At 42.3% G+C, this 12,500-nt stretch overlaps 1 protein-coding gene across 1 annotated transcript in view; it reads right to left on the bottom strand.

Annotated features, from left to right (window-relative positions):
* Klhdc1 (kelch domain containing 1) overlaps nt 1-12,500 on the bottom strand; it is a 45,132-nt gene that overhangs the window by 16,491 nt on the left and 16,141 nt on the right. The window contains exons 6-11 of the mRNA XM_021202212.2: nt 10,828-10,911; nt 9,071-9,154; nt 8,535-8,593; nt 7,546-7,658; nt 4,937-5,009; nt 454-538 (exon numbers count right to left, since the gene is read on the bottom strand). Coding sequence (XP_021057871.1) covers nt 454-538; nt 4,937-5,009; nt 7,546-7,658; nt 8,535-8,593; nt 9,071-9,154; nt 10,828-10,911 — 498 coding nt within the window. The remainder of the gene's footprint in view (nt 1-453; nt 539-4,936; nt 5,010-7,545; nt 7,659-8,534; nt 8,594-9,070; nt 9,155-10,827; nt 10,912-12,500) is intronic.

Genomic DNA, 12,500 nt, shown 5'->3' with positions numbered 1-12,500 from the left:
CAACAACAAAAATAATTTAAAAAATTAATTCTCTGGGTGATTATTACTATGATTATGTATTATTCTTCTTATATGCAGACATTTTAATACAGTTAAACTACAAGTACTCATATTGTGGTAATGCTCAGAGAAAAAGAAAAGGGAGATGGGGCCATGGCTTGGAGGTTGAGTGCTAGCCCAATGTGTGTGAGTGCAAGGCCCTAGGTTCAAACCCCAGCATTAGAAAGCCCTTTTTAAAATGATTTCGCTAATGAAATTAATAGACTGATTGTGGTCGGTAAAGCTGAAGTATCCTGAGATGCATCCCAAGCCTCTGACTTGGAAGGGCAGTCCTTCCAGACAACCCTTCTGGTCCTTCTGTGCTCTGCAGTTAGCATAGCGACAAGACCACTGAGTAGCTGTTTGCATATCACAAGTACTTAGAGAAAATGTTGAAATATAAGATTTGCTTACTGTATCCAAGAAAAGTAAGTTGTCTTTGCTCCCACCAAATACCATTATTTCATTTTCTTTTCCCAAACAGGCTGTGTGCCATAACCTATGACAGAAAAGCACCAGCAGAGTGAGGCACCGCGAGGGAAGAGCTTGCACATACAGAACATAAAGCCACAGCACACACGCTGAAAGGCATCTGTCTATCTAGTGGGCTCTCTCCAGTCCACTCCGGCACGTGCCAGTTAGAATTCCCAGTGACCCTGTCTCAGCCCTTTATCTGATACATATCATCCCTGGAATGAGTTTAAAGGATCAACCCCTCAGGCGCAACAGGCACCTGTCCCAATTCTTTTGGGGCCTCTATGTCACTTCCTGTCGTGTTTGCCTTCTTTCCTGCTTTGGGTCCCATCAGCTGACGAATGCACATGAAATCCCCTCGTATTTCTACCTTATACCCAACACTCTGGGTACAGAATACCATAATGGGTTCCTCATTTTTTCCATCTATCATCTCCCCCAACTTCAGACAGCTTTTAAATAATACTTTTTAAATTAAAAAGTTTTAAGTGGTACCTAGTATCTGCACGGACACACAGGGCGCGGTGAAATGGCCTGGCCCAAGTACAGTGGTTAAACTGGGCAACCAGCACTTCTGTCCCCAAACACTTATCAGCTCTGTCAGGAATCTCCATGTTTGTCTCTTCTAAATATTTCGGAATCTTCTGCAGATCTGTGAGTGGTTGGTTTTGTTTCAGTACTAGGGGCTGAACTCGAGGCCTGAGTATATGGCAATTCCTCTCCTACTGACTCCAGTCCTATGGTAAATTGTCATAATCCACTGTTGTCTTGGGGACTTCCTGATCAGGACATATCTCTGCTAGAAGAGCTGGTTCTTCTGGTCTAATATTTTTGATCAACAACTATTTTTCCCTACAAAGCTTAGATTTTGCCTTTCCTTGGATGAACCTTCCTTTACCCCAGCCCCACTGACCCTAAGGTATAAAAGCTCCAGGCTTTTGCTCACCTTTCCTTATGCTTAGGTAAAGTTACTCCTTCTCCTTCCCAGGCGCAGCCCCAGGAAATGCTCAGACCCTTGGCATTGACTCGCTCACTTTATGCTGTTCTAACTTACATTTAAAGATCAGCTGCTCTATATGGTACTGGACGTTTGTCTTCTAGCTCCCTACAAGCCTGAAGTCTGTGAGGTCAGAAATGGCCACAGTGGTGTGCTGGAACTGGGTCACTGGCTATTTGAAGCCGATTTTGTAAATCTCCTTCCAGTTTTAGGTTCAGTGACATCACGTTGGTGTCAACGTGCAACTTGAATATTCTAATGTTCCCATCCAAAAAATGCCCAGTATGGTATTCTGTACCCAGCAGGTACTCCAAAACTTTGATTAGCAAAAACAATACATAAAAAGATTAATTTATTCAGTCATTAAAGACACAAATTATCTCATGAATGAGTTGAGCATCTATTGTTCTCTGGGAAAAGGATAGATAGCTCACACCTATCTCAAGTTTCATATTATTTACCAAAATAATTGTGTTGCTTTATAAAGTTCAATATTTCTACAGGCTCTAACTCTTAGAAAAACTATGCAGGTAAATTTTCAATTTTATAAGATAAATTTAGAATTCTACAAAGTCATTATTTTGACTTTAATAGAGCACTGGGGGAGGATGCCTTTCTATGTAGACCAGACTGGCTTGGAACTTGCCGTGCCTGCCTCTGCCTCCCACACACTGCATTACAGGTGTGTTCTGCCACAGCTGGCTCCTGCTGAGGCAGGGTTTCTTATGGCTCAGACCAGGCTGGCCTGGAGCTCACTGGGCATCCCTGGCTGCCCTCAGATCCCTGCCTGGCATCCTGGCTGAGGGGGCTTTGCTTAACAGAACAAATCACAGGAGCAACAGTCACCCAAAATAACAATAGAGTTCATGTATTTACTACTGAATAATTTATTTTTATACATTTATCCCTTTTACTTAATCCCCACAAGTGCAAACAGTAGGACCCTGCACACTTTCTTCAGTTCCACACACACTCAGTGACCAGTGCACTCGTGGCACAGGATGAAGCATGAGCTATGCTGCTTGGTAAATACTCTGCCCAGTTCTCCAAATCAACTGCTGGAGTGCAGACTGGTATAAATTTTCAGCAGGAACCCAGATAATGTCAAGAAATTGGGCATGGGATTAGGGAGAGGTTAGGCACAGGAGACAATAATAATAATAATAATAATAATAATAATAATAATAATAATAATAATACTGTTCTCAGTCATGGGAAGGACTGGGATAATTCCCAGGAGAGAAGCCATGGGAATTATGGGTAATGCTGTCAGTATTAAGGGGATCTGACAGGACTTAGGGCTCTACAGGCCACACTTTCTATGACATCTTTACAGATATAGTCATTCCTCACAGCTCTACAGAGGGTCACATAATCAGGCATAGATCTGCAGACAGTGAGGCCTGAGAGGAAAGTGCTTCCCTTCATTGCTTCATCACAGGACAGTGAGTCTTAAGCAGGATGCTTCCAGGCATCTCAATGCACAGGGCGTGCCTAGCAACAGCAAGCTCTTCCCTTGAAAATGTCAACAGTGCTGAGGCCAAGGACCCACAGCATTCTAAGAGGAGACTGGCAGCTGTCATTTCACATTGTAAGTGTCCTCACTCATCCCTTCATTCAAACCACACACACATAGAGTTCTCCTTGCAGTCAGCTCTACCCCGTCTGGTCTCCTCCACCTCATACCTGAAAGCAGATCTGCCTCTGTCTTATCTGCCTGAGGGAAACTCGACCTGGACTTCATCTCCGGAGAACACTGGAAAGCCTTTCCTGCCTTGATTTTGGTGGCATCTAGCTTGCAACCTGACGTTCTCTACAGACTGACAGTTCTGTCCTCTCAGCTGCTCTACACTTATGACCTGAACATTCTAACAAAGCATGGACAGGACAGGTCAGCTCAGGCAAAAGACAGCGTGGCACACAGCTCTAGATCTAGCTAACAGTATTGAAAACAGTTCTGCTCTAATTACATAGTAAGGCTTGAAATGCAAGTCAGAAAGCTTTAACTTAAACATATTTACTACCACTATCATCCATAATTAATATATTTGTAAAACTGGTAAAAAGAAACCCAAGAAGAGACCAGGAGTGCCCTCCTGTCCCAGATGAAGACATGTGACTTTGTAAAGTGAAAAGCTAAGCAACAGCTGAACTTGAGAGCTGTCTCAATTACAAAATGCTTTGAATTCAGCAAATATCTTTCAAAAGAGCTACACATGTTAATATATTCTAATGAAATTTTAGACATAAAAATATAAGAATAGCATATGCAGCTACGGTGGTTTCTAAACAGTATTAGTATAGATTTAAGTATCAATGTATATATGAATACTTAGGTCTTTTTCTGAAATAAGCTATCAATTGTCATTTGTTTACAACAGAAAGATATATCTTAAGTTGACTTTACACTAACACAAACAACCTGGAGCAAGGTCACCTCTGAAATACATGGGAGGAGACTGTGCTATCTGCGACGGCCCTATAGCATGCTGTAGCTGAAATTCCTATGAGGACATATTCATTATGCTAGTCAATTAAATTGGAAAACATTATTATGGAAGTATTTGGTTTTCTTTAATAGTAGCATATTGTTTCTACAATATTTATTCTATAATATACATAAAATAAATAGCATTTTAAAATATTCACATTCATGAATATATCATACTGCTGTTTATTTTGAGATAAGGTTTCATGTAGCCCAGGCTACATTTGAATTCACAAATAGACAATAATGGCCTTAAGGTCTTCTTTTTTTGTTTGTTTGTTTGGTTTTTTTTGTTTTGTTTTTTTGTTTTTCGAGACAGGGTTTCTCCGTATAGCCCTGGCTGCCCTGGAACTCACTTTGTAGANCAGGCTGGCCTCGAACTCTGAAATCTTCCTGCCTCTGCCTCCCAAGTGCTGGGATTAAAGGCATGTACCACCACTGCCCGGTTTGGCCTTAAGGTCTTAATTGTCTTGCCTGTATTTCCCAAAAGCTGGGATAACAAGGAGGGACCATCATGCCCTGCTCAGACTGCTATATGCAAAATAATCATGTCTCTACGTAACATGAATGCAAATATCCCAATATATTGCTTTAAATGTCTTCTAAAAACAACCACAATGAATGCTAACCCTACTCCTATCTATTTGTTGAAACAGTAACACTGAAAATTGATCTTATAACAGGTTTTAAATTACTTTGTGCTTTTTTATACTTATTAGGCAAACTTACATATTTAGCTAAAAGTAACATTTTCAATTGTACAACTATGGATAAAAAGTAGATAAATCATTTCTAATAAACATAATCAAAATAATTAATATAGTTAATTAACATGAGGCTAATTTGAGAAGTAACTTTCTGTTTCCTTACAAATACTATGTACTCTGTTCTAAATCTTAATGCTTTAACATTCTCAACTGTTTTACTTTAGGGCTTACCTGGGCCTGGTGTAAGGTAAATGTCTAAGTTGTTTCCAACAGTTTGTTGTTATATTATGAATCCAGCCATCACCTATAATATTAAGACAGTTCAGAAATTATGGTTAGGCCTTTGGGATCTAATTTTAATTTTTTTCAAGGTTTATTATCTTAATTTGTATCATTATCTTGAGTGAGTTTGCATATTTTTCATAAACATTTAAAATACTCTCATAAACATCATAAAATTTAAATATTTACAATATGAGTATCCCCACATCCTAAAACAACAGCTACCAAGATTTGTGACTTTTAGTAAAATCTGAGGCCCTGGTTCAATCTCAGCACCAAAAAGAAGAAAGATGGGAGATGCAGGAAGGAGACAAAAGAAACAAACTTTTCCACATGTGCTGTCAGCCACTATGTGGTTCTTGTTGAATTGTTAAATCCTACATCTTGTATCATTCTCCCCACAGACACTTCAGTACATGTTGCTAAGCGGGGTGAATGCTTTTCATATAGCCGCAACACTGTGGCTATGCAACAAAACGAAATGTTATCGTGTTTCAAACTAAGCTTAATTTTAGTCTATAGTGAAGGAAGGGTTAGCTCACTCAGTGTCCCATATGCTAATGATCAAAGTAAGTAAGTATGAGGCTGGAGAGCCGGCTCTGCAATTAAGAGCACCAACTGCTCTTACAGAAGTCCCAGGTTCCATTCCTACACCCACAGGGTAACTACACCCATCTCTAACTACAGTTCTGAGAGATCCAACGCCCTCTTCTGCTCTCTGTGGACACTGCACATGTGGTGCACAGAGTCCCCGTAGGCAAAACTTCCATACACACAGAATATTTTTTAAAAGCAGGTATGAAGCCGGGCCTGGTGGCGCAGGCCTTTAATCCCAGCACTCGGGAGGCAGAGGCAGGCGGATTTCTGAGTTCGAGGCCAGCCTGGTCTACCAAGTGAGTTCCAGGACAGCCAGAGCTATACAGAGAAACCCTGTCTCGAAAAACCAAAAAAAAAAAAAAGCAGGTATGAATTTAAAATACTATATCTCATGAAGTTATGATATTAATCTCTATTGATATGTACAAATGTCAGTCTTATTATATCCCAAATTTAATGAAAAATTTTCAGCAAGGCATGTTGATGTATGCCTGTAACCCCAACGCTTAGTCGGTACAGAGGCCGGAGGATCAAAAGTTTAAGGTTGTGCTGGCTATGTAATGAGTTTGAGGCCAGGCTGGGCTAAGAGACCCTGTCTCAAAGAACAAGAACAAGAACAAGAACAAACAAACCCTCACAAACTGGGAATCAAAAATCTTTAAGAATAATTAATAATCCTACTTGGATGGAGTTTGGTGCTAGAAGATTACTGGTGCTCAAAATTCTTTTTTTTTAAAGATTTATTTATTTTATGTATGTGAGTACAGTGTAGCTGTACAGATGGTTGTGAGCCTTCAAATGGTTGTTGGGGATTGAAATTTAGGACCTCTGCTTGCTCCAGTCAACCCCACTCGCTCCAGTCTGCTCTGCTCACTCAGGCCCAAAGATTTATTTCTTATTATACATAAGTATACTAATTGACTTCAGATACACCAGAAAAGGTTGTCAGATCTCATTAGGGGTGGTTGTGAGCCATCATGTAGTTGCTGGGATTTGAACTCAGGACCTTTGAATGAGTAGTCAGTGCTCTTGCCTGCTCAGCCATCTAGCAGCCCCTCAAAATTCTTTTATTGAAAATGCAGCTGCTTTCAGATTCAATACAACAGAGCTAGAGGTCAACAGAGGCATCTTTCTCAGGGGCTCTCCACACGGTTATGAGGTTCTCTCTCACTGACCCACTGCCAGAGTCCCTGGAAGAGAGCTCCAGGAATCCTCCTGCCTCACTTAGGACTGGGATTAGGAGTTCCTCCTGATACCCAGCCTTTAATGTGGGTGCTCAGGATCAGAGTTCAGGGCTCATGCTGGCACAGCAGCCGCTCTTCCAACCGAGCTTCCCAGCCTTGCACCATGAGCATTATACATAGTTTCAAGGGTATGTAAAATTTCTAAATAAAAAATATCTATACTCATAGAGAATTTTTTGTTAAGGCCCACAAGATGGCTCGGCAGGTAAATGTGCCTGCTGCTAAGACTGGGGCAGGTCTCACCTGGACTAAGAGAACTGACTCCTGAAAGTTGTCCTCTCATTTCTACACCCAGGTTCTGGCATGTATACACACACACACACACACACACACACACACACACACACACGAATCAATCAATAAGTAAATTAAAAAGGGATGGCTCAGCAGATAAGGCACCTGCTGCCCAGCGGCATGATGTCCTGAGGTTCATCCCTGGGACCCGCATGGTAGGAGAGGGCCACCCCTCACTTCTCCTGTCTTCTACACACGCACTGTGGAACATCTATGCATATATGCGCATACTCTCACTCATTAACAGGAAGAATGTAAAACAGTGTTTAACCATCCCTCCCCATAAGAGGTCCCCTCAGGCCACTACCACACTTGGCTCCCACACTCCCCAGCAGAGACTCAGGATGTGTACACATTCTTCCCCAGATGCCTGATGCCTGGGTAAAGGAGGTAAAGACTGCATGCTAAGCCGTATGGACTTACTTAGTGGAATATTATCTGCATTTAGTCCACCAAATAGGAAAAGCTTATCGTCGCTTATTGCTGTTAAAGTGTGCCATGACCGGTTTTTGGGGCTTTCTCCATTAACAGAAATCCTGTAGCAAAGGGGGAAAAAATTAAAATCTAACTCTGAATTAATCAAAATGAAAGATTTTTGATTTTCCCAAGACAGTCTCATCAGTAGCCAGGCTGGCCTCTGGGTCACGATGCTCCTGCCTCGGCCATGGTGCGCCATGTGTTCACCACTACAGTCATCTCAGATCTTAAAGGAAAAGCTGATCTGGGGGGGTGGGGGTGGAGGTGCACACTTGTAATCCCAGTACCCAAGAGGCTGAAATAAGACCATGCATTTGAGGCTATCCTGGGCTACACAGTGACTTCAAAATCAGCCAGAGCTACATATAGAATTTTTGCTAGGAAAGAAAGGAAGAGGAGAGAGGGAGGGAAGAGAAATAGGAAGTAGGGATGGAAGAAGAAAGGAAGGAAGGAGAGGGAAGGGAAGGGAAAGGGAGGGGAGGAAGGGAGAGAGGAAGGGAGAGAGGAGGAAAGGAAGGAAGGAAGGAAGGAAACTAGTTTAGTTATAAATGATGTTCAGAGTCACTCAGTAGACCAGACTGGCCTCAGACTCCTGGGATCTGCCTGGCTCTGCCTCCTGGGTGCTGGGAGAAAGGCGTGCCCTGCTGCACTGCTCTACTGTGTATATCCAGCATACTGTGTGGCAGACAACCAGAGTTCAAGGCCAGCCTGGACTACTCAGTGACATTCTGCTTAGGAAGGAAGGAAGGAAGGAAGGGAGGGAGGGAGGGAGGGAGGGAGGGAGGAAGGAAATCTAAATTTCATATTTCTTGTTTAGATATATAACCCAAAGAAAAAATATCAACTCAGTTTTAGAGACCCAGGCTTGGATTATGACAGGCTGCATGCCAGCCCACAGCCAGCCCTACAAACTGGAGCCCAGGTCTTAGACTCACCTTCCAGACCAGACCCAGGTATCTAGGTTTAGATAGTGTAAGTCATTCATCCTGGTTTGCTGAAATAAAAGCAGGATAATTGGACATGGTTTTAACTCTTTTATGGAATAAAACGTTAGCTCTAAAGCAAGCTCAGATTAAGCACAGACTGCCCTATTCTATTTGGCCCTGGAAACTTAGCACTGAACATCAATTCTAAGCATCAAGAAAATCAAAAAAAAAAAAAAAAAATCAACATGGAACTCCCCGAGTTCAGCAGGAAAGGAGATGGATTTAAACTAAAAGGGCTCTGATGGTAAGAAATTACACATTCCTGACACTGCACTCAAGTGAAGGGCTTTTCTCACTAAAATGTGATTAAAAATAATCGGTGGCAGCATGCGGAGGGCCTCTCTCGGGAACAGGAGGTAAATAAAACTCAGTACTATGTGAAGCTTAATCTCTGGGTTAATGAATGTTCAGCTGCTCCACAAAATCAGACACAAGTGTTTATAAACATCATACATGAGAATACCATTTCCATTGAAAACACTGACCAAAACGCGTCCGCCAAAGACGTAACCCTTATTTCCCAGAACTGCACATGAGTGCGCGGCCCGTGGCTGTGGTGGAACTCCACCCTGCAAGCAGAGATCAGAACAGAAGACAGGCTTGAAACGGCTGTACCAGCCACACCCTGTGCCATACCACAAACAGCTTCTTTAAGAAAAGACGCACCCCTCTGCCCTTAAATGCCCACTACCCAACAAAATCAACGTGCATAAAGTTCATCCTGAAATATAAAAATCTTAGATAAATTTAAAATTTTTCATCTTCTCTCCCCTCACCCTACACTATAGATCTAAAATTGCATCTCAGAGACTCTAAGAATTTACTAATGCCCCCAAATCCTCAAATTCACAAAACAGCTTCTCTGATGATTTAAGGCAAACCCAAGAAGCCCTTCTTTCCTAGACAAAATTCTTTCTTGCATTTTGGAAGTTGGTTTACTTTTGGTGGTGTTGTTTTGGTTTGTTTGTATGTTTGTTTCCTATTCCTTAAGATTCTTAGAATAAAAAACTCCTTTCTACTTTATCTTGAATGAAGCTCTGATGTTTCAGGCTCACTTGTATAACTGAAATCTAGTTGGTAATAATGAATTAAGCTCTGCCTCATTTTTTAAGGTTGATTCCTAGGGCTGAGGGATGCTCAGTGGTCAGGAGCACTGGTCACTCCTGCAGAGACTGCAGAGGGCTGGGTTCGGTTCCCATCACCCACATGTCAGCTCGCAACCTCCTCTAACTCCAGTTCCAGGGAATCCGGTCTCTTTGGGCAATACGCACATGTTGCCCATACATACATGCAGGCAAAACACCCAAACACAAACATAAAAATAAGTTTTTAAAAGATGCTGATTCTGTTTGCCTTCTATTGTTTCTACTGTTTACATGAATCTCAATTTGTGTTTGGTTTCCAGCAAATAAAATAATATTGATAATGTATTTTACCATGTTAGAATTGCATGTAGCTCGTATAAAAACACAAGTGTTGGGTCTGGGATACAGCTCAGTGAGAGAGCTAGGCCAGTTCTTACAAGGCTGCTAGTTTGATCCCAGGATTGGAGAGAAAGGGAGTGGGGGGAGAGAAAGGAAAAGAAAGGAGGCAGGCAGGCAGGCAGGCAGGCACATGAACTCTGTTTTAAAAGGATTTTAAAAATAACTCTGATAATTCACACAGATACCGACGGGTAAAGAATGAGCCTCTGGCTATGCCTGTAATACCAGCGCCAGGGAGGTAGAGGCAGAAGTTCAAGGCTAGCCTACCTAAGCTACATGAGACTCTTTCTCAAAAATGAAAAGAACACTAATGACTCCTCTTTAAAATACTTTTTCTAGAACATATTATTTGTAGAATTCATGACTAGAAAAATAGTAGTTGTTAGTAGTTTTTAAGGGAGCATCTTCATCTGGTGTGGTGGCAACAGCTGTAACCTAGCACCTGGGAGGGAGAAGTCGGAAGACTGTTTGATGCCAGAGTGGTCTACATAGCGAGACCCTCTCAAAATGCAAGGAGAGAGGAGGGGGGAGAGACGGAGAGCCATTTTTACATGCAACTGCAACCCCAATTAAAGTCAAATTAACTTAGAAAGAAAAGAGGTTTTGTAATATCAAGTAATATAAAAGTAACATTCCCACCCCCCAGAAACAGAAAAGAGTTGATTAAGAAAGAAAAAGCTAGAGAGATGAGAGGGATGGGGAAGGGGTGGGGGAGGGCTTCTGCTCCAGAGACCCCCAGGTAACTTAATAGCGCTTACTTTAATTTCTGGTTGAGACCACATCCTCATCTTTGTGTCAAACACATTGACATCATTGTGCCACCCCCAGAATATCTGTTCTTCCTAAAACAGAAACAAACGGCTAAGAGCTTTGAGGCTAAAACATCAGCATAGTTATGCTGCATATTTACTGATAAAGTTACAGGCACCGTATACAAGTAGTTCAGCATCGCCACATGGTAAAGTCAGGTACACAACACACCTCCCAGTGGACCTGGGCTGTCCCAGACATAGTGCTACCCTCTCCAGCACCGTGACCCCCTTGCTACATCTTCAATTGTAAGAAACAGAATGAATATTTATATTTTCAAACCGATTTCACTATAATAAACTAGAGAGCTAGTTTCTTGTACTGAAAAAAGTTCTTAAGGGGGGTGGGGTGGGGACCACAGAGCAGTGAACTGGAGCAATGGTTCAATATTTAAGAGCACTGACTCTTCTTCCAGAGGACCCAGGTTCAATTCTCAGCACCCACATGGTGGCTCACAGCTGTCTGTAACTCCATGGAATCCAATACCTTCTTCTGTTCTCTGCCGGCACTGCACACACATGGTGCATAGACAAATATGCAGAGCCAGGCATGGTGGCGCATGCCTTTAATCCCAGCACTCGGGAGGCAGAGGCAGGTGGATTTCTGAGTTTGAGGCCAAAGTAAGTTCCAGGACAGCAAGAGCTATACAGAGAAACCCTGTCTCGAAAAAACCAAAAAAACCAAACCAAACAAACAAAAAAACAAAAGAAAAGAAAAAAGACAAATATGGAGGCAGGACACCTATATGCATAATATAAATATAAAGGTTAAGAAAAAGTTAAGTTTGGCAAGCATAGTGATGCACAACTTTAATCCTTGTACTGGGAAGCAGTCAGGCAGATCACTGAATTGGAGGCCAGCCTGGTCTACAGAGGAAGTTCCAGGACAGCCAGGGAGCTCTCTCTCTCTCTGTCTCTCTGTCTCTCTGTCTCTCTGTCTCTGTCTCTCTGTCTCTGTCTCTCTCTGTCTCTCTGTCTGTCTCTCTGTCTCTCTGTCTCTCTCTCTCTCTCACACACACACACACACACACATATATCCTGCTGAGGCTGAGGCTGAAGCTGTAGCTTCCAGCATCACAAGGCCCTGGATTCAAACTCTAGGAGCTGTAAACAAACAAAATACAACTCCGCAGAAATGGAGATTTTAAAAATTTATCCATATTTGTTTATTTGTTTATATATATGAAGTGTGTGTGTGTGTGTGTGTGTGTGTATGTATGTATGTATCAAAAAAAAAAAAAATGAGGCCATGACTGCTCCTAGGCAGAGTTGGAGAGGTTTAATGAGGGAGAGCAGAGGCGTCTGGAAGAGCTCAGAGTGAACATGGTTGACTGGAGTAGGCCATGTTGGGAGATGGGGAGTGGAGAGGGGAGGGCCAGAAGCTAAGAGGCTAGGGAAGCAGGAACCAAAAGTGAGCCAAGAATCTGTAGTAGCCAAAATGGCAGGTTCTACAGGGATCAAAGAGACTGTGGGAAGAGAAGCCTGGCCCTGGGCTGGAGTTTATGGTGGGAGTAGACTATGCCAGTCAGGATGACTGTGGGACTGAGGGATACTGGCAATTAGAGTCCACTTTAATATGTTAATTGAACCTCAGTTAGCCCTTTGTCCTGGATTTCTGGGGG

This window comes from Mus pahari, chromosome 7 (genome assembly GCF_900095145.1).
Source record: "Mus pahari chromosome 7, PAHARI_EIJ_v1.1, whole genome shotgun sequence".
Classification (NCBI taxonomy): Eukaryota; Metazoa; Chordata; class Mammalia; order Rodentia; family Muridae; genus Mus; species Mus pahari.
This window is presented reverse-complemented; position numbering and strand designations above follow the sequence as displayed.